This window comes from Thamnophis sirtalis, unplaced genomic scaffold, assembly GCF_051295495.1.
Source record: "Thamnophis sirtalis isolate CommonGarterSnake01/CBP01778 unplaced genomic scaffold, rThaSir2_p1.2 scaffold_6, whole genome shotgun sequence".
NCBI classification, from domain to species: Eukaryota; Metazoa; Chordata; class Lepidosauria; order Squamata; family Natricidae; genus Thamnophis; species Thamnophis sirtalis.
In genome coordinates this window covers 12,464,046-12,486,644 of record NW_028261386.1, presented here as the reverse complement: position 1 = coordinate 12,486,644, position 22,599 = coordinate 12,464,046, and the positions used below count along the sequence as shown (strand labels likewise).

General features: G+C 43.5%; 1 protein-coding gene across 1 annotated transcript in view; it reads right to left on the bottom strand.

The window, feature by feature from the left end:
- The window catches only part of CASTOR2 (cytosolic arginine sensor for mTORC1 subunit 2), a 102,858-nt gene that overhangs the window by 49,709 nt on the left and 30,550 nt on the right, over nucleotides 1-22,599 (bottom strand). Inside the window, exon 2 of the mRNA XM_087717199.1 lies at nucleotides 14,296-14,366. Coding sequence (XP_087573325.1) covers nucleotides 14,296-14,366 — 71 coding nt within the window. The remainder of the gene's footprint in view (nucleotides 1-14,295; nucleotides 14,367-22,599) is intronic.

Below are 22,599 nucleotides of genomic sequence, written 5' to 3'. Positions count from 1 at the left end.
CGTCGCGCTGTGATGACGTCAGGTACGCACTTTTGTCGAGCGCGCTTTAGTCTACCACGGTTTTGTGGTGGAACGGGTCTGGCATCCTTGCAACGTGGCCTGCCCAGCATATCAGGGCTTTCATCAGCAGGGTGTGAACTGATGGCTGGCCTGCTCTGGAGAAGACTTCTGTGTCTGGCACCCTGTTCTGCCACCAGATCCTCAGCATTCTAACGAGGCAGGTCATGTGGAAGTGGTTGAATTGTCTAGCACTACACACTAATCAAAGGACAAAGGGCAGCCTCATTCAATAAAGCTACTCTGTGCTTGACATTGCCCTGTGAGTAGGTTTGGTATCTGTGAAAACCAACCATGAAAGGACAAGCACGTTCTTGACTTAGAAAGAGATTTAGCAGGAGGAACAGGTTCCCTCCAGATGTTCATGGGAAGCAGTGCAAATTGGAGCACATTTAATTGGCCCCGAACCACGCATGAGATTTTAACACAAATCAGATGTAGAAAACATCCGTTTTCAAGAAGGGGCTATTTCAGTGTTGGTGATCTAAAAATAAAAACCACGTTATTACTAAATGAAGGTTTCATCAACAAGCGCAATTCTGTTACCGGATTTCAAAGCCAATAATATTGAAAAGGGCTGCTTTTGATAATTAAGCTTATCACTTCTTCATGATCGATTCCCCCAAACTTTTTCTAGTGGCCTCTGACATCAGAGGACTGGGCAATTATCAGGATGAACTTCCAGAGGTTTTTCTGAAACAGGAGCAATAAATCACTTCCCAGGATATTGACAAGTTCTCCTTGCTGTGGCAAGGGAAGGAGACTGGAGTGAGTATTTCAAGTTAACTAAAGAGAAGAGACTGGGAAAAGAGTCAAGTAGTTTTTGGGTGTGCGTGCCCCCAAACGTGGCTCTTTTTGTTTCTCTGATGGAATTTTTCACCAGAGGAATTCACATTGCAACATGTTTTGTAGGATTATTTTCTATTTGTTTATTCATAACATCCTAAAAGGGTGTGGTGGCCTAGTGGTGAAGACGCTCGTCTCCCATTCGGAAGGTTGTGAGTTCAATCCCAGGTAGAGGCAGATGTTCCTCTCCTAGGGCGCAAAGAAAAATTATCTACTGCAAACTCCACATAGAGCAGTGGGTGCAAACCAGGGGTGGGTTTCAACCAGTTCGCGGCGGTCCCTGCGAACCGGTTGGTCGGCGAACCCGGAAGTAAGTAACTTCCGGGAACGGTGAAGGGCCCACCCGCGCGCCCGCGTTCCTTACCCGGTTTTGACGAGTTCTGCACTTCCACGCATGCGCAGGACGCATACAGCGCCTGCGCAATCCTCCAGGAGCAGCTGGAGCATCGCACAGATGCTAGTACGCATGCTTGTGACGTGCACGTGCGCGAGGACGCCGCCGGCCCCATTCCAACCGAACCGGTTGGAACGGGGCGAGAAACTAATGCCATGACCCTTTAATACAGTTCCTCATGTTGTGGTGACCCCCAACCATAAAATTATTTTATGTTTTCCGTATTTTTTTTAAAAAAATATGTGTTTCCCGATGGTCTTAGGTGACCCTTGTGAAAGGGTCGTTTGATCCCCAAAGGGGTCCTGACCCACAGGTTGAGAACCACTGACACAGAGGAAGGGGACAACTTGCTGCAGCCATCTCACCGCAGCCAACTCGGCATGGACAACTAACTCACTCTGGGACAACTTGTCGTGGCCAACTCACAGCAGGACAATTTGCTGCAGGACAATTCAGTGATTCAATTTAAGCATTTGAGCATTTAAACTAATTTAAAAAACATTTTGTGTCATTCACATTTCATTTTGTCCCTCTTTTTGCATCCTTTTTAAAATGATTCTATTCCATCATTTCTTTGATATTAGTGCAATTCTTATCCCGTGGAGAGTTGGCTATGTTGAATTGCCCTAGAACCCTATGTGGCATCTGGAAGGGGATCCAGCTAGTAAATGCTCAGCTCCATCCAGCCGCCCTGACTCTACCCTGAATTAAGGGATTACAGGGTTGTAAAAAGGAAATTTAGCTGTCTGGATCTATATAGGATGGAAAATAATTGCAGCCTAAATTAAATTAATTAATATCATCATCATCAACAACAACAATAATAATATGTTTCTAATTAAAAACTCAGGGTTGCATTTTGATTGGCTTAGTAATGTTTATGGTTCTGGGAAGATGAATTAATAGGTTATATCAAGGGCTCTGCTGAGTTCCAGTGTTTACTCTCAAATAACTATGCATAACCTCGCAATCACACATCATGGAATTAATTGCACTGTTCCATTAGATTTTGTTGCTTCAGATGACCATGTTTGTAAGGCCTGTTTTTATGATGTGGTTTTTAAATTAGCATGCCATCTAAATAAACAGCAGAGAAGGCATACAGACATACGCACCACAAAGAAAATTGGGCATACAGTGGAACATCTAGCCCACTGATCACTAACCTTTTTGTTGCCGAGTGCCGAATGCAATGTGTCCCTCCTGCACCCCCCGCCCCGGCGCATACACGTGCCACCATGTGCACTCCCACGCATGTGTGCATGACCCTCCCATGTGCCCCACGACCCACGGATGCATGTGACCCCCTCATGTGTTCTGCCCCTCATGCATTAGTGTGTGTCTCCTGCATGCGTCCCACACATGCGTAGCAGAGACCTGAAAATCAGCTGGCTGGCAGGAGGCGCACATACATGCTGAGCTGGGATGACATCTTGCTTGCCCGCAGAGAGGGCTCAGAGTGCCACCTGTGGCACGCATGCCATAGGTTCGCCATCACGGATCTAGCCATACAGGTAGTCCTGGACTTATGATTGGTTACTTAACAACCATTTGAAGTTCTCCCCAGGGATATTTCCGACCCAGTTCCAAAGTTCCGATAACCACTCCCCCTGCAGTCACATGACTGCATTTCAGGTATTCCGCCTGTGCTATTCAGTATGGTTACATGACTGTGTTTTATGACATTTTTGCTTAAAAACTGGTACTTACTTCTGGTTTTTAGTAAAACCAACCCATAGAAAATCAGTTTGTAATTGGTTTACTTACAGTGTAAAGCAGTGTTTGCTTTACCATCTCAGTTTACAACTGCAAATTGAGTATTAATTGTATTCTTTTAAATAAATTAATATACATGTATTCATCCTGCCTGCCTGCCTATTTCTAGGCTTTTCTTTGGGAGAATAATTTTGGAAGTTACCTTGTGTATAAACTCTTGCATTTGACAATGATCACCATGTCACTACAAGCAAATACCTAACACTGATTTTTAGGTGCCATTTTAGACTGCAATCGTTTCTCACCTTAATCTCCATCAGAGGCGATGGGATTTGTTCCCGAGTGAGCAGACACAAGTCGTGCACCTGTTTATTCTCCACAATTTTTAAACCGCTTGAACAATGTCTCTGCTCTTTAATGATTCTTCTCTGATGCTGATGAAATTTTATGAGGACTTTAAACTTTATTGTCTCAATATTACTTTAGCGGCCCTGATACCGTCTGGCTCTGTTGTCTTCTTTACCAAAGCAGAACCAAACTGGGAAATCAGTGTGATCAGTGATTCCCAAACATTGGTAACGTATTATAAATACTGAGATTTGCCTAGAAATGTGCCAGGGAATGATCTATAATTCTATGATTGATTGGCTCTTCTGTTTGCCACATCCTTATCGCCTTGGTACCCCCCCTTTATGGAAAACAGGGTTGCCTTATAGAAAATCACACCTGGTGCTGATTGCCTACTTCCGCTGGAAAACTCATTAAGGCTTCCTACACTATATTGCCAAAAGTATTCGCTCACCTGCCTTTACTCACATATGAACTTACTGTAAGTGACATCTCATTCCTAATCCATAGGGTTCAATATGACGTCGGTCCACCCTTTACAGCTATAACAGCTTCAACTCTTCTGGGAAGGCTGTCCACAAAGTTTAGGAGTGTGTTTATGGGAATTTTTGACCATTCTTCCAGAAGTGCATTTGTGAAGTCACACACTGATGTTGGACAAGTTTACGTGGCTTACCACTTCGTGGCTGAGTTGCTGTTGTTCCCAAACACTTCCACGTTCTTATAATACAGCTGACAGTTGACTGTGGAATATTTAGGAGTGAGGAAATTTCACAACTGGATTTGTTGCACAGGTGGCATCCTATCACAGTTCCATGCTGGAATTCACTGAGCTCCTGAGAGGGACCCATTCTTTCACCAATGTTTGTAAAAACAGTCTGCATGCCTAGGTACTTGATTTTATACACCTGTGGCCATGGAAGTGATGGGAACACCTGATTCTGATTATTTGGATGGGTGAGCGAATACTTTTGGCAATATAGTATATGTGCTCAGTTTACAGAGAGGAAAAAATAGAGCTGTGATGATCAACCTCTGGCACGCGGAATCCTCTCTGCGGGCATGTGAGCCATTGCCTCAACTCAGCTCCCCTGTGCATGCACGCGCGCCTCCAGCTGATTTTTGGGACTGCCACGCATGCGCGATGAGGTGGGGTGGGGTCGCGTGTGCATGTGTGGGCGAGGGAAGCGTGGGGGGAGTTGCTCCCCCCCACAGCCAGTTTTTGGTCCCAGGAGGCTTCAGGGAGCTCTACTAGGCCCAAAATGGGGTGGAGGGTCATGTGTGCATGCATAGAGGAGCGGGGATCATATGCGCATTGCCCTATGGTTGTAGGCACGCACAGGCATGCGCACACAGGTTTAGGTTAGTCATTACTGAACTAGAGGGAGGCTGGTGACTCACAGTTGTTGGAGAACTATAGGTAGTCCTCGACTTATGACCACAATTGAGCCCAAGATTTTTGTTGTTAAGTGAGACATTAAATGAGTTTTGTCCTGTTTTACTACCTTTCTTGCCTCAGTTGTTAAGTGAATCACCGCAGTTAATAAGTTAGCAACCCAGTTGTTCAATGGATCTGGCTTCCCCATTGACTTTGCTTGTTGGAAAGTCGCAAAAGATGATCCCACATTTTTGGGACACAGCAACGGTAATAAATATGAACCAGTTGCCAAGCATCTGAATTTTGATCACATGAACATGGGGATGCTGCAAAGGTTGTAACTGTGAAAAAAGGTCCTAGGTCACTTTTAGAAAGTGTCATTGTAACTTTGAACGGTCGCTAAATGAACTGTTGTAAATTGAGAACCACTTGTACTCCCTCCTATCCAGCCACAGAATCCATGAGAATATTGATCTTGTTGGAAATCTTCCATGATGTTAATAATCCCACTGAAGGATAATGAAGCATGATGATGGATTCCCATGCTAACCTTGGGCTGCCAGCAGATTCCTTGTTCCCCTTGACTTTAAGTTTATTTATTTTTTAGATCTTAAATTAACAGTGAGATTAAATGGAAATCTGACATGCTGCAAAGCAGCAGGAGCTTTTGGAATAATGATGCATGGATGCTTTTGAGCCCTGCAAAGAGAAAATGAAATTGTTGGGAATCTACAAGCTAGTTTTGGAACTCTGCTTATCTTTTTTTTTTTACAAAATGGGATGCACCCAGAAGGCTGCAGGAAGGCCTACTAGGTGCAAAACAGGACACGGGGGCGCGCATGTGTGGGGGGGTGGGGAGCACAGGGGGTCCTGTGTGCATGTGCGAGGGTGGGGATGCAGTAGGTGATGTCACGTACGCATTGCATTATGGGTGTGGGCATGAGCTTTCAGCATGCAACAGCAAAAAAGGTTAGCCATCACTGACCTATACCAATCCAATTTCCCCCAAAATTCTACTTATTGTTTGGATTTCTCTTTGTAGCCGTAGTAAACCTGTCTTTCTGAAAATGTATCGGTCGCAGCAGAAGAAAGGTGGGTGGGCTCATCCCCCATCCTATTGCTTGCCAGTTATTATCAGGTTTCAATTTAAACAGAAGACTGAGAGACATAGAATCTGCACCAAATGTGATTCCTGCATATTAAAGGCACCTGAAGGTCGCTGGCCCTGAGCACCAGTGTTTGTGGACACGAAGGAAGGAAGAAGATGGAGAAGAAAATATGTTTTCATTTTGCACTACAATTAACTCACTTACTGAAACTCACTTTGGGACCGCCATCTACTCTATAAATAAGTGTGACTTTCCATCCCTTCAAATTGTAGGGCATTTCCTTAAAGGCATAACTAGATCTTATCAGGATAGTACTAATCTACACAACAAATTCATGCCAGCACATGAATGTTGAACCAGTTGCTATCACAATCACACTGCAGCACAAATGTGGGCCAATTACTATTTGGTACAGTACAGATAGTCCTTAACTTATGATCACAACTGAGCCCAATATTTCTGTTGCTAAGCAAGACAGTTATTAAGTGATCCCCCCCCAAAAAAATTTTGGCAAGCTTTCTTGTAGCAGCTGTTAAGTGAATCACTGCAGCTGTTATGTTAGTAACACAGTTGTTAAGTGAATCTTGCTTCCCCATTGACTTGGCTTGTCAGAAAGTCGCAAATGTCAATGACTCCAGGACACTGCAATCATCATAAATACATGCCAGTTGTCAAACGGCTGAATTATGATCACGTGACCATGGGGATGCTACAACAGTCATAACTGTGGAAAATGGTCATGTCACTTTTTTCAGTGTCTTTGTAACTTCAAATGATCCCTAAATGAATGGTTGTAATTACCTGTAAATCCAAAAATACTCCTCCTTTCCTCATATACATCTGAACTTATTTGAGCAGCAAGAAGTAAGAAGGGGCCCGTACAGAATAGTATCCTTGTTCTGACTTAGGCTTCCCCAGCATCGCGAAGCTGAGTCCTCGTCCCGATAAACCCCTTTTATTTAATTTACAGTGAATTCCTCTCCAGCAGAGTCCTGGCGCAGAGTCTTTCAAAATAGTTCACAATTACTGACCTTTATCAGGCTTGGAGAGTGGCCAAGCCGATATCTTTCAGACTCCACAATACTTGGCAAGAAGGCAGGAATGAACTAATTGTCTCCTGCAAATACCGCTCCTCTTTTATTCCCTGTGGGAGGGGCCATTCACTGTCCATCTGCGGCCTTACTCCCAAGTTGACACTTGTTCCTTAGCGGTTCCCTTCGTCTGGCAACTCTGTGCATGCACACATTGGGAACAGGCTCCAGCTATTCGTCTGCCTCATTGATGTCTGACTCCGAAGGCAAGTGATAACTATCAGACGGCCCTGGCCCCATCTCTGCCTCTGACACAGCTCTCTCGTCTGAGCCTTCCCCAGATTCCAGGACCGGCCCACGTTCCACCCCAACCTCCTCACTGTCCGAATCTGCTGCTACATCTGTGGCCATTGGCGGGCCACAACCATCCTTCCCTGGTAAAAATCGGATCTGTCTCTTCTAAAAATTGCTTCCAAATTGTCATCTCCAAGTGACACAAGAGGAATGTATTACTGTAAATGCTTGGAAAATGAACCTATTTATTACATTAACTCCACTTCACTTAAAATAAATCAGATTTAATTTTTGTCATCCACTTTGTCCTGCCTTTCTTATATTACACAGCACTTTACAAAGGCCCTTCTAAATCTAAGTGGATATCAGTAGTAGACAAGGTTCTTGGGAAAAAGACTTAAAAATTAGCCATAGGCTCCTCACAGCTCCTGGAATAGGACAAGTTGAATCAAAGCCAGCAAAAAACTCAATCGTGATAGCAGATCAGGCACGTCTCAATTTTTATTGCTCTAAGCAAATTCTTCAGCAGGATTTTATGGTAGTATGGTACATCAATAGTTAATATATATAATTGACTAAAAAAACAACAACTTATCACCTGAAAGGCACAGAGATTACAAAGACATGCTATTCATCAGCCACTCCTTTGCAAACCCTGAAATTTCTGAATGATTAACCACGAGTTCCCAGCTCCAGTGAGAAAAATGCATTGTTAAAAGGACACTAAACATCAGAAACTTTGCCATACAGGTAGTCCTTACGACCACAATTGAGCCCAACATTTCTGTTTCTAAGTGAGGCGGCTGTTAAGTGAATTTTGCCCCATTTTACAACCCCCCCCACTGTGGTTAAGTAAATTACTGCAATTGTGAAGTTGCAGTACTTATATATTTGTTAAATTAAATCTGGCTTCCCCATTGACTTTGCTTGTCAGAAAGTCTCAAAAGGCGATCACATGACCCTGGGAGACTGCAACGGTCAAAAATGTGAGTCAGTTGCCAAGCATATGAGTTTTGATCATGCAACGATGGGGATGCTGCAACAGTCGTAAGTGTGGAAAAGGGTCACAAGTCACGCTTTTCAGAGCTGTTGTAACTTCGAACGGTTACTAAATGAACTTTTGTAAATCAAGGATTACATGTACTGGTGATATATTTGACAAGTTTCCATGAGAAGATATACAGGTAGTCCTTGACTTACAACAGTTCATTTAGTGACCATTTGAAGTTACGACGGCACTGAAAAAGTGACACGGCCATTTTTTCACTTACAACTGATGCCATGATCATGTGATCAAAATTCAGACTCTTGGCAACAGACTCTCATTTATGACGGTTGCAGTATGCCGGGTTCATGTGATCACATTTTGCGACCTTCTGACAAGCCAAGTCAATGGGGAAGCCGGATTCACTTTAAAAATGTGTCCCCAAGTTAACGGCAGTGATTTAATAACTGTGGCAAAAAGATCGTAAAAGGGGGCAAAACCTACTAAACTGTCTTGCTTACCAACAGAAATTTGGGGCTCAATTGTGGTCCTAAGTCGAGGACTACCTATACTCGTGGAACTACAGCTTCCAAGTCTTCATATGAAGGAGGAATGTCTATTTCCTCACACACACCTATTATTAGTTTATTATTATTATTATCAGTTCCTCACACACTCCTATTCCAGAACTGCTTGCTATCTCAAACCTGGCAAACAAGTTGTTTATTACAAACTCCCATGAAAAAATACTTATTTTTTGTTGACTAATAAATGCCTAAGGGTGGCTCAGTGGCTAAGACACTGAGTTTGTCGATCAGAAGGTCGGCAGTTCAAATCCCTAGCGCCGCGTAATGGAGTGAGCTCTCTCCCCCCCCCCCCCAAGGAAAAAGGCAAGGGCAAACCACTTTTGAAAAAAATCTCAGCAAGAAAATTGCAGGGACTTGCAAAATGTATTTTTTTTCCCCTCCATTTTTAAAGGATGGGTAACACCGTTTTAATTAAAAATAGTAATTACAGTTTTTTTGCCTTGATCTAGTAAATACTTCTCATAATCTAAGTAGATTTTTTTTTCTTTAAAGTTAAGTCTAAGACTCTACAATAGAGGATACACGCGACTTAATTTAACCTTCACTAATCTGGTATGCTATCGGTGTGTTAAAGAAAGCAATAGCTAGGCATCCTTGAAACTGCAATTCCAACAAACCTAGAGAATGCTTGGATGGGTAAAGCTAATCTAATCCACAGCCTTTGCCATAAAATGTGATGAAAAGTCACCACTGATTTGTTGATTGTCCCATCAAGTTGATGTCCACTCTTAGGAGCCACATAGGCGGCTTTTCTCCAGGAGATCTTTCAGGTTTTCCAGTGGTGCACTACCACTGCCAGGGTAAATTGAGTCTATCCATCTCGGCGCAGATTGTTCTCTTTTTTCTCTTTCCTTCCACTTTTTCCAGCATTGTGGAATTATCAAAACTGGATTTTTGAATAATGTGTCCAAAATATAATGATCTGAGCTTAGTTGTTAGTGCCTCAAATAAAAATTCTGGATTGATGTTTTCTGTGATCCATTTGTTGTTTTCTTGGGCATCCACAATATTTTCTGGAGGCTTCGCCCAACATCGAAGTTTGAAAACGTAAATTCACTACGTTGATTCTTTAAAGTCCAACTTCTGCTTCCAATTCCTTTTTCACTATTCACTGTTTTGATGAAGAACAGAGATGTGGAAAAAGCAGTGGAGGAGGTAAGCCTTTTGACTCTCAGCTGAAAATTTAATGATAAAGTAGTAACGTCCCCTTGGAATTGAACTTAACTCCTAATGTCTTCATAGATATTTTCATCTACTTTTCTTGGCAACAGTATGGGAGTGGCTTGCCACTGTCTGCTTCTGTGGAGTTTTAGTCACTACTAGTAGCTGATAACCCAGCGTTGCCTGGGTATGCATTTATCCAAATCCTGTATTAGTGAGAAACTCCTTATGGAGTACTGTGAAGTCGTTACCATGGCAACTCCACTGTGCTGTACAGTAGAAACTATTTTAAGGCACAACAGGCTGTATCTTAACAGAACTTGAATCTAAAATGCACACTATCACTGTCAAAATTATTGTGACTTGACACTATAGATATAATTCAGTTCTTTTCATTTCTGCGACCCAGGTAGTGCAGTTATTCTAGAAAACACACACACACACACACAGAGCCCCCAAGGGGTGTTAGGAGTGTCTTACCCCCACAGTATTTATTTCGAGAGTAACTCATTTGTGTACCAAGTTTGGTTGAAATTGTTGGGGCGTTACAAAGTTATGCTGGAACATCCACACACGGATAGATAGATAGATAGATGGATAGATAGAGAGAGAGATAGATGATAGATAGATAGATAGATAGATAGATAGATAGATAGATAGATAGATATTTAGCATACAGTCCTGGAATACTTGCTGGTCCTGAATCTAACCAAATGGACCCTGCTTAGCTTCCTACAGCAGTCTAGGCTCACTTGGAACTCTTATCTATTGAGCCAAAGATGCTTTTTCAAAAGGAACTGGACTTTCTTTGTTTTCCCTTGAAGATGTTTCGCTTCTCATTCAGACTTTCTGAAGCTTTCAGACTTCTGTCTAGACTTCTGTCACCTATTGAATCACCAGAGGATGAGACCATACTTGGAAGGGAACAGAGAAGGATGAACACATAAATGTGTTGCATCAAATCCAACCTCATTTGAAGCTAGACAAGAATGTTTTCCTCTAAACTTTTCCGTATTGTTTCCTTATAAGCTCAGCAGATTCACTTCTACAGGAGGGCCAACTGATTAGCACCACTTCCTCTTCCTCCTCCAACTTCTCCTGATCCAGTTCATTATCTCGGGAAATAAATTGTTCCAAGTGAAGTGTGACTCTTGCGTGAGGGCGACTTTCTGGCTGCGGAGGCTATTAATGTTTAAGATGCAATTAGAAGAGGGGTAAAAAATAGCTTTAGCAGAGCATTTCTCAGGCCATTAGTTTAAAGAATTTTCCACATAATTTCTCCCTGACATTCATAAATAGAAAAGAAAAAAAATCTATTTCCTCTCATTTGCTAAATGTAGCTTGATTCTAATCAGAAACAGTAGTAGCCATCTATTTCATATGCTTCAGTACATGATGCTTTTTCTCTGACTATACACAAAAAGATATTATTAGCAGAGAGGTTTGCCCCTAGATTTCTACGTTTCTAGATCTCCTAATTTTGCCACTTATAGGGGGAAAGACTCAATGAGCTATATTAGTGTTTCTCATCCTTGACAAGTTTAAGATGGGTGGACTTCAACTCCCAGAATTCCCCAGCCAGCATTGGGGAAACTTGTCAAGGTTGAGAAACACTGATCTACATCATTCTTCTTGGCTATATCTATTTCATTAAAAGCTACACAATATAGCAGACCTCCTTCGAAGAATACACCAGGGATGATGGTGTATTAGAAAGCTTAATGATAACATCTTTAGACTATTGATGTCCTGAGTAATGCTATGATATAGGGATGGGATTCAGCCGGTTCGGACCAGTTCGGGTGAACCATTAGCTCCGACGATCAGATGGGAGGGAACCGGTTTGCTCCAACGATCAGTTTGACTCTCCCTCCTGCCCCTGCGCTTTACTTACCTATATCCTCTCAGCTGATTTGTGCGGCAGAGCAAATTGCTGCGCTTCAGCTGTGTTACTCCCCAGAAGTAATGTGGATGTTACATTTTGTTAAAACTGCGCATGCATGCAGAGCGTGTGTCAGATTATGTGTCAAATGAGTGGAGTGAACCGGTTATTAAACCGGCAGGATCCCACCACTGCTATGATAGTAATGTATAGTATCATAATATCAGGAATACTATAGTTATATCATATTTCACACAGCTGGAGCTGGGCAAAACACTAGGCTCTGACCTATAGTTTACAAGGGCAAGGTTCACATGACGTAGAAAACCAAAACCACTGGTTAAAAATAGGAGTGTCAAACACAAGACCCGCAGGCCAGATCTGGTCCGCGGGGTGCTTAGATTGGGCCCTCCGGGCCATCCTGAAGACAGTGAAAGCTCGGCCCACGGTGCCTCTGCCAGCGAAATCGGACTCCCAATCTCCGTTTTTGACTGAGACGGCCTCCTGCAACCCTCTGCCAACGAAAACAGAGCTCGGGAGGGCTGCGGCATGATGAAGTAGCAACAGTTCTTGGAATATATGCAAGGAATACCTGCAAGCAACAATTGGTGGTACCACAAAATAGAGAAAGCAATCAAAATGAAGAAGCTAAAGTGCTCTAGGGCTTTAGAATCAAACAGATAAGCGTCTGCCACATAACAACCCAGACTTAACAACTGTTGATAAGAAAGACAATAAAGTCTGGATAGTAGAAGTGGCAGAACTTGGAGAGAGCAAAATAGGAGAGAAAGAACTGGAGAATATAACAAAATACAATGACCCGTAAATGGAAAGAGAATGACTATGACAAAAGAAAGCAAAGATAGTACCAATATAAATAAGTGCCTTGGGTGCAACCTCAAAACATCTGGAGCATTATTTGAACACCATTGGCACTGACAAAACCCTACTCAATTACAAATGACAGCTTTACTTGAAACAGTAACTTACATCCTGCCATGATGCCTTTAATACCTTCAGACACCATCTGCTTTCGGGGAAATACTTGGTAGATCGATAAAAATGCCAAATAAAGTCTAAACATCTGGCAAAGGTCTTAATAATAATGAACTTTTTCTTATCATGCAATGATCATCCTAGCAAAGAAAACAAACAAATGTACCATAGAACAAATCAATCCAGAGTTCTTAGCCAAGACACAAATGACCTGGCTCAAAATATTGTATTTTGGTTATTCGGCTGAATTCTTGGGTGGGAGGGAATCTTCTTTAAAGAGTTATCTTAATGATTTTTCATGCTACAGTTTTGAAAATGTTAAATATTTTCCTAAATCATCCACTGTTGCATTAATGGCGTCTCTTGGCTACTGAATTGATTCAGGTTTGGGGAATGAGCTTAAATCGGTATGCTCTTCCGATATATTCCTGTTGCCTTTGACCACTGATCATGCTGGCTGGGACTGAAAAGGCAGTTAAACTTACTGAAGGGAATCAGTTGGGGGTGAAGATGGAATGTAGAATAGCAGAAAAGAATAACAAGAGTTAGAAGGGACCTTGGAGGTCTTCTAGTCCAAGCCGCTGCTCAGAAAACCTTATAACTGGGATGGCAAACTTATGGTACGAGGCGTTGCCCTGTCAGCTGAGTTCAGCCTTTTTAAAAGCCATTTTTCGCTCTCCCCTGGCTCCAGAGTGAAAAGAACCCCCCCCCCCCCCCGGGAGGTGCTTCCCTGAAGCCTCCGGAGTGCAAAAAAACGGCCCTATGGGCAAACTGGAAGTTCTGGAACGGACTTCCGGTTTGCTCATAGGGTCGGTTTAAGCCGCCCAGAGGCTTCAGGGACCTTCAGGAGGCTTCCCTGACTTCCGGTTTGCTCGTAGGGTTGTTTTTTGCCCTCTGGAGGCTTCAGGGAAGCCTCCTGAACATCCCTGAAGCTTCCAGAGGGCCTTGGGGGGGGGGAGGCTGTTTTCACTCTCCCTAGACTCCTATAAAGCCTATGGAGCCTGGGGAGGGCAAAAAAAGCATGCAAAAATGGGGGAGGGAGCGCCTTGCATGCGCAATGGGGGGGGCATACGTTGCATTATGGGTGTGGCACGCCCATGCACAACCCCCCTGCACTCCCCCCACTTATGGCACGCACGCCAAAAAAGGCTCGCCATCGCAGCTTATAATATTTCAGAAAAATAGTTGTCCTAAAACAGTCACATGGTCCAATCACTGTGTTGTCCGGTTGCCTGGTAATGTCACTCTGCCTCTCTCTGACCACCTATGGGAATGTCCTTGGTTCCCAAGAGAAAGTATTTTGTTTTGGCTACAAACCCCCTCTATCTCTCCTCCCCCCTCCCTAACCCTCAGCTCCAGTGTGGCAACGCTGAAGGTAGAAAATGGCCTCGCTCAGGCCCACTTCAGAGTTGACAACCATTCTTTATATATTTTAGTCTAACAATATAAATAACATTATAATCTTCTCGGCTGGCTAACACAATAAACGGAAGAGGAATGCGGTATCTCACCTAAAAATCCTTCTTCATCCACTATGACCGTGTAGTCTTCAGGTGTCTCAGTCAGGCTGAAAAATTTGCACCTGGAAGAGAAAAATCAGGAGAAAAAAAGGCATGTTTAACTCTCATCCAACAATCAAGATTAATACATGATTAATTTAGAAACCTGTTGTGGCCCAGCAGGAGCCGTTGGAGCTGCCACCAGACTCCGACAGCGAGGGGCCCTATGAGTCGGCTCTGGAGGATGTGGAGGACCCTGGACAGGGTTCCAACTCCGAGCAGGGCGCAGAGAGGCTGGTTGGCCACCAGGAGGCGCCTGAGCCTTGGACCAATGGGGAGGAGACAAGGGAGTGTGATCGTGACGTCATGCATTGGAACAGTGGGGAGGAGACAAGGGAGTTGGTCCTGGATGCCCGGAAACGGAGAGCTAATAGGCATAAGGAACAGTTACGCAGTTACAGGAGATAATTGCACTCAGCTGGTGGTAATTAGGCTCCTCTCAAGACTATAAAAGGAATGATTGTGCACACGCCTGTTGCAGGAGTCAACATATTCACTAGAGCTGGAGAACTCTCGTGGCTAGCTTGGCAGGCTGGATTGCTGCCAAGGTTAGCCTGTGCTGGATTGCTGCCAACGTCTGGACTGTGTTGGATTGCTGCCAAGGTCTTGTCTCTGTGTTAATAAATCCTTGAAGTATCTGTCTTGGCGTGCTTTGGTGTAGGACGAGGGGGGTCAGAACAGAAACCACTCTCTCCAATTTTTTTTGTTTATTAAGTATTTATCCTTCCTTTATTTTTGTATAAGTAACCAAAGGTACAGTAGTTGAATATACATAATACTCCTTCCTCCATTTTTTTCCCTACAACAACAACCCTGTGAGGTGGGTTGGGCTGAGAGAGAGTAACGGGCTCAAAGTTGCCCAGTTGGCTTTCATCCAATAGATCTCAGTGGAATTGGATATTGAGAAAGTCCAGAGGTATTTCACGAGAAGAGTCCTCCATTCCTCTACTCCCAACAGAATACTCCATGGCACCAGGCTTGAAATTTTGGGCTTGGACAATCTAGAACTACGCCGCCTCTGGTCTTACCTAAGCATGGTACACAAAATTATCCGCTACAATGTCCTACCTGTCAATGGTTTCACCACAAAACCGCGTTCGACTAAAGCGCGCTCGACGAAACCGCGTAGCTGACGTCATCAACAGGGCGACAACAGCGCGGAAACAGAAGCACGCTGTAAATGCTAAACCTAAAATTAACCCCTAAACCTAAACCTAACCCCCCTAAACCTAATCCTAAACCTAACCCTTAACCTAACCCTAACCCTAACCCTAACCTTAACCTAACTCTAAACCTAATCCTAACCCTTAACCTAACCCTTTACCTAACCCTTTACCTAACCCTAACCCTAAAGCTAACCCTAAAGCTAACCCTTACCTTAAGTTGAATCGGCTTGCTTTCAAAGCGCTATTTAAAGCACCCTTCTTTCTCCGCGCTGGCTGTTGTCGCCCTGTTGATGACGTCAGCGACGTGGTTTAATCGGGCATGGCTTAATCGGGCGCGGTTTTGTCGTGCCACGCCTGTCAATGACTACGTCAGCTTCAGCCACAATAATACACAAGCACACAACAGATACAAATTCAAACCTAACCTTGCAAAGCTTTTTCTCTGGTAATATTGTACTGCAAACTGGGGCATACAAAACCTTTGCTAGACCAATTCTCTAATACAGCTCATCTGCCTGGAATCCGCACTTTATATCAGATATTAATACAATTGAGAGAGTCCAGCGGTATTTCACGAGAAGAGTACTTCACCCCTCTACTCATAAGAGAATCCCCTTTGCCACCAGGCTTGAAATTTTGGGCTTGGACAATGTAAAACTGTGCCGCCTACAGTCTGACCTACATGTAGTACACAAAATTATCTGCTACAATGTCCTACCTGTCAATGACTACTTCAGCTTCAGCCACAATAATACACAAGCACACAACAGATACAAATTCAAAGTAAACGGCTCCAAACTCAATTGCAGAAAATACGACTTCAGTAACAGAGTGGTCAATGCCTGGAATGCACTACCTGACTCTGTTGTTACATCCCCAAACCCCCATAATTGTAACCTTACACTGTCTACTGTAGACCTCACCCCATTCCTAAGAGCTCTGTAAGGGGGCGTGCATAAGCGCACCAGCGTGCCTAACTTCCCTGTGTTACTGTCTGCATTTATGCGTACCCATTTACTCTGCAACAGATTATTTTCTTACAAGCGCACCTTCAAAAGTGCACCGTGGTGGCGCAGTGGTTAGAATGCAGTATTGCAGGCTAACTCTGCCCACAACCTGGATTTTCGATCCTGAGGGGCTCAAGGTTGACTCAGCCTTCCATCCTTCCAAGGTGGGTAAAATGAGGACCCAGATTGTTGGGGGCAATATGCAGACTCTGTAAACCACTTAGAGAGAGTTGTAAAGGCACTGTGAAAAATCTAAGTGCTATTGCTGTTGCTATTTAAGAACACATTTCAGCATGCATATTCCAGCTAGTTACTCATTATTCAAAAAAGAGAGTAATGGCATTGCTGAAGCGGAATGGAGAAACAGGACACAAGCTCAGATTTGCATAAAATTAGCAATATGGTAATTCAGTTAAGGACAGATAGGTGGTAGAATCTTGCTGACGTCCTAGTTCGACTCCATGAACTCATACAATAATGCAGTTGAAAATCCATTCCATTCACAGGTCTAGCAAGCGCTTGACACCAGGACAAGACTTATGAATAGGATGTCTCTAAAGGGTTGAATTGAAGGTGACCCCTTGCCCATATTCTTCTACACATCTAAACCTCAGCTTCTTCTATTGGTTGACATTCTTGGGAACAAATTACAGAACTTACACATGCTCAAGAATTGATAAAATGCAGTGAGATGTGCAGATCTGTACACTGGAATAACAAAACAACCACTTCACAAACACATGGCACAACATAGGAGAACAAACCCATCAGGACAAGATCCGGCAGTCCCTCTGCATTTGAAAGACAAAGATAACTCTTTTGAAGACAGCAAAGTCCACATTCTGGACAGAGAGGACCACTGGTTTGCAAGTGGGGTCAAAGAGGCCATCTATATTAAGATTGAACAGCCCTTTTTCAACAGAGGGGGGAGGGATATGACATCACCTATCTCCTGCTTACAACACAGTCCTTTAGCACAGTGGTGTAAAACTCAAGGCCCAGAGGCTGGATCTGGCCCGCAGGGTGTTTAGATGCGGCCCACGGAGCCACCCTGGAAACAGTAAAGGACCGGCCCGCAGTGTCTCTGTCAGTGAAAACAGAACTCAGAAGGGTCGCAAGTGGTCCTCCTGAGCTCCATTTTCACTGCCAGAGGGTTGCAGGAGGCCGTTGTAGCTGAAAACGGAGCTCGGGAGCTCATTTTTGCTGGCACAGCATTCTTGCCACCACAGGCTACCCTGACAAGCTGGCCAAGCTCACCCCTGCCCCCTGAGGTCAAACACAACCCTGATGCGGTCCTCAATGAAATCGAGTTTGACACCCCTGCTTTAGCAGTTCCAAGAAGGTTCCATATCCATTTGCATTATTCTGGTGACCCTGAGGGCACAGATAAACCTCCAAGTGGCCTCAGGGATTCTCAAGAAGAGTGCTAACGACCAGATGACTACAAGGAATATAACTCCTTCCATTCTCCACCATTCAATCAGAACTGAGGAAGCTTCTTGGGTGAGAAGTGAAATGTCTTCAAGCAAAACCAAAGAAAATCCAGTTACCTTTTGAAAAAGCACCTTTGGCATAAAAGCCAACCTGCTCCTCATTTGAAGGTAATGTCTACTGTCCTTAAACCTGCAAGCTTTTATTTATTTTTTGGAAGTGGAGACTATCTTGATGAACTTCCCAGACATCATTAGCTCTCTTGAACTCTGAACTGCTGGTGAATCACTCCCAACCACCCCATCAAAGAAGATGCCCCCACACCTGCCCTCACCATACCCAATTGCTTCCCTTCCTCTCCTCTAATGGCAAACACTGTGCAGAAGCTTCCTTTTGCTTTTCTGATTAAGAATTTCCCAATTGCTCCTGCGAGACACAGAAATTCATTTTACAAGGTTCAGCAAAAGTCACTCTTGGACCGCAGAACTGTCATAAAAGCAAGCAGACATAAGAAAACAAAATATTGCCAAGATGATGAGTGGGGCAAGGCCTCATGAAAATCATGAATTAGACAGATGCTATTGTGCCAGCATGGCCAAATAAAATGTGGATCTCTCCTAGGTGATTTTCTGCATTTTTAAAAAAATGCATGCTCCTTACCTATTTATTTTCTTTCTATACCACTCACCTTTAAAAACATCTCAAGGTGGTCCACCATCTTCTTCTTTCACACACACACACACACACACACACACACACACACGAATATAATATAATAAAGTCTCCCTTTATTTATCAGCACAAATACAACAAAAATGTAACAAAGGCAACAGTAAAAATATTGGGTTTCTGTCTGGATAGTCTCTTGTGACGAGGCGATAGACAGAGATAGGAAGCAGTAGGCTTCCTCCCATATTTGGGCATACCAGGGGTTGTGACACTACATACATAGATAGATAGATAGATAGATAGATAGATAGATAGATAGATAGATAGATAGATAGATAGATAGATAGATAGATAAATAAATGGCTGTGTGTGTGTATGTTCCAACAAAGCTCTGGAACGCCCCAAGTAATTTCAACCAAACTTGATACACAGATAGCTTACTCTCTGGAAAAAAATACTGTGGGGGTAAGACACCCCTAACACCCCTCGGGGTGTGTGTTCTGTTAAGATGCATCCTGTTGTGCCTTTAAATAGCTTCTACTGTACTGCCATAAAAAGGCTTCTATTGTACAGCAGTGGAGCTGCATGGTAACGGCTTCACAGTACTCCACAAGGGGGCTCCCTCTGGTAAGGGGGAAAATCCAACATTAGAAATTACAGTACCTTTGGTCCAGACATTTCTCCCCATAAATAAATACCTGGGCAATGCCGGGTTATTGGCTAGTAAATCCATAAAACAGAGATTAAAACCATTAATAAAAGTTTTAAAGATGTCGGATAACCATTTGTCTGAAATGGTATAGGGTTTCCTGCCTAAGCAGGGGGTTGGACTAGAAGAACTCTAAGGTCCCTTCCAACTCTGTTATTCTATTCTATTCTTTCTACATTTTGGAAAGGAAGGAGAGGACTGGACTGTAAAGATGCTTTCTTAAGTAATGGATTTTGGCTTAGCATGTTTTAGAAAGCATGTTTACTCAGAAGCCAGACTCAATGTACAGGTAGCCCTCAACTTAGGACCCCAATTGAGTGCAACATTTATGTTGCTAAGTGAGACGTTTTGCTTTATTTTATGACCTTTCTTGTCCCATTTGTTAAGTGATTCACTGCAGTTGTTAAGTGAATCTGGCTTCTGCTTGGCAGAAGATTGCTAAAGTCCTAAGTATGAACCAGTTGCCAAGCAACCGAATGTAAACCACTTGATCGTCTGGATGCTGAAACGGTTGTAAGTGTGAAAAATGGTCATGTCACTTTTTTCAGTGCCCTTATAACTTTGGTCACTAAGCAAACTGTTGTAAGTCAAGGGCTGAGCTTGTTGATCAAAAAGGTCGACAGTTTGGTGGTTCAAATCCCCAGCACCGCATAATGGAGTGAGCTCCCGTTACTTGTCCCAGCTTCTGCCAACCTAGCAGTTCAAAATCATGTAAAAATGCAAGTAGAAAAATAGGAACCACCTTTGGTGGGAAGGTAACAACGTTCCGTGCACCTTTGGTGTTGAGTTATGCCAGCCACATGACCATGGAGACGTCTCCGGACAGCTCTGGCTCTTTGGCTTTGAAACAGAGATGAGCACCACCCTAGAGTCTGGAACGACTAGCGCATATGTGCAAGGGGAACCTTTACTTAAGTACAGGTAGTCCTTGCACAATTGTGCCCCAAATTTCTGTTACTAAGCAAGACAGTTAAGTGAATTTTGCCCCATTTCTTGCCACAGCTGTTAAGTGAATCATAGTAGTTATTAAGTCAGTAACACAGTTGTTAAGTGAATCTGGCTTCCCCGTTGACTTGGCTTCCCAGGTCACAAAAATGATCACAGGCCACTGCAACCATTATAAATAAGAGCGAGTTGCCAAGTGTCCAAATTTTGATCACATGACTACAGGGATGCTGCAACGATTGTAAGTCATAAGTGTGAAAAACAGTCATAAGCCACTTTTTTCAGTGCCACTGTAACTTCAAATGGACACTAAACAAACTGTTGCAAAGTCGAGGATTACGTGTAATGGATTTTGGCTTAATTAGCATGTTTCAGGAAGCACATTTACTCAGAAGCTAGACTCAAAGTACTAAATGAGATTTAACCTGGACTTAGTAAAGTTCTACAGGCTTAATCACCCTCCTCCTGTTGTTGATTTAGTTATAGCAAGGAAGGATTTCCTGTTTTCAACCAGAGTAGAAGAAACTAGAGTTATAGAGGATGCTCAAGAAAAATATGAGAAATGAATACACAGATGAACTTTACATCCCTACCAGAACAAAGGTTTGTAGGGAAGAAACGCCTATGAGCTCAGATACCAGCTGAAGGTCAGCAGTTCCTTCAGCTTTCAGGCATAGCTTCATTCCTTGAATAATAAAATGCTACAAATCAAGCTATGGAAAAGATCTAGGAAATGTCATAATTTCATAAAGAAAGCACTTGAGAAGAAAACTGTGTTGTTTAAGAAGGTTCCATACATAAGAGGCATCATTGCTTTTGGTAGAACCAGGTGTGGGTTCCTGCCAGTTCTAACCTCTTCTATAGAAGAGGTTCCACAAATCTACAGTGCCATTTAGAACTGGTTCCAGCTCCCTCCTGACGCCCGTCTGCACATTATCAAGATAAAGAGCGAGAGGAGGAATTCTGGGAGTTGAAGTCCACAAGTCTTAAAGCTGTCAAGTTTGAACACCCCTGGGGTTTTTTTTCTAAAGGGTTAGGGGTGCAAGGGTCTTGTAACTTGACAGTTTTAAGACTTGCATGCTTCAAATGCCAGTTTTTGAGCCAACAAGCAAGAGCGTTGAGTTTCACCACATTTTACAAGTTGGCCAAGCCCACTCAGTCACACGACTGCCAAGCCACTCCCACTCAGTCACATGGCTGGCAAGCCACTCCCATCTGGTCACATGGCCAGCAGGCCACACCCACAAAGCAGGCCACACCTACAGAACAGGTTGTAAAAAAGTTTGAAACCCACCACTGGGTAGAACGTATGGCAAAGGGGGAACATCACACACTGCTCTCTTCCATCTGCTTTATTATCAATGGATCTGACTTCTCTTGTGTCCACCACTATTCTTTCTTCTGCCTGCATTCTCAAGAAAAGACCAGACTGAAGATCAGAAACAAGTTTTATTTTAAGCCTGGACACAACAGTTGATTTATGAATATGTCTCAGATGTACCTCATCCCATGTTCACCAATAATGGCTGTTGACTCTTAGCCTGGTTGGCTATGTTGACTTTAACATTTTGGACATCTACATCAGTAGTGATATGGACTGCAGAACTAAAAAAAAATGTGTTTTTCTTCTACTGATAACTCCAAGATTGCTCAGACAAAGTCTGCCATTTAGAACAAATTCAGGATTTGCACATTATTTTAAGTTGGAGATGCACAACTTGAGAAGCCAAGTGGTATAATAGTTAAGGAATTTGATTGACATCAGAGAGATATAGGTTTGTGTTGTGGCCCAGCAGGAGCCGTTGGAGCTGCAAACAGACTCCGATAGCAAGGGACCCTATGAGTCGGCTCTGGAAGATGTGGAGGGCCCTGGACAGGGTTCAGGCTCCAAGCAGGGACCAGAGGGGCTGGTTGGCCACCAGGAGGTGCCTGAGGCATGCACCAGCAGTGAAAGCCAAAGGGAGTTTGTCCCTGATGTCAGGCCTTGGAGCAGTGGGGAGGAGCTAAGGGAGGTGGTCCTGGGTGCCAGGCAAAGACGGGCAGATAAGCACCGACAGCAACTACGGAGATATAGAAGATAATTGGGGCCAGGTGGTTGTGATTAGGCTCCTCCCAAGAGAGTATATAAGAAGAGACTTTGGGAGGAGGCTTTTTGCAGGACACAACCGTTATACTAAAGCTGGAGAAGCTCTTTTGTGTATTTCTTATCTGTGGAAGTCTGGGTTGCTGCCAAAGTCTTGTCAGTGTGTTAATTTACTGTGAATAAATTGTCTAGTAGTAAGCTTGTGTCGGCGTGACTCACCGTACGGAGGGGGGGTCAGAACAGTTC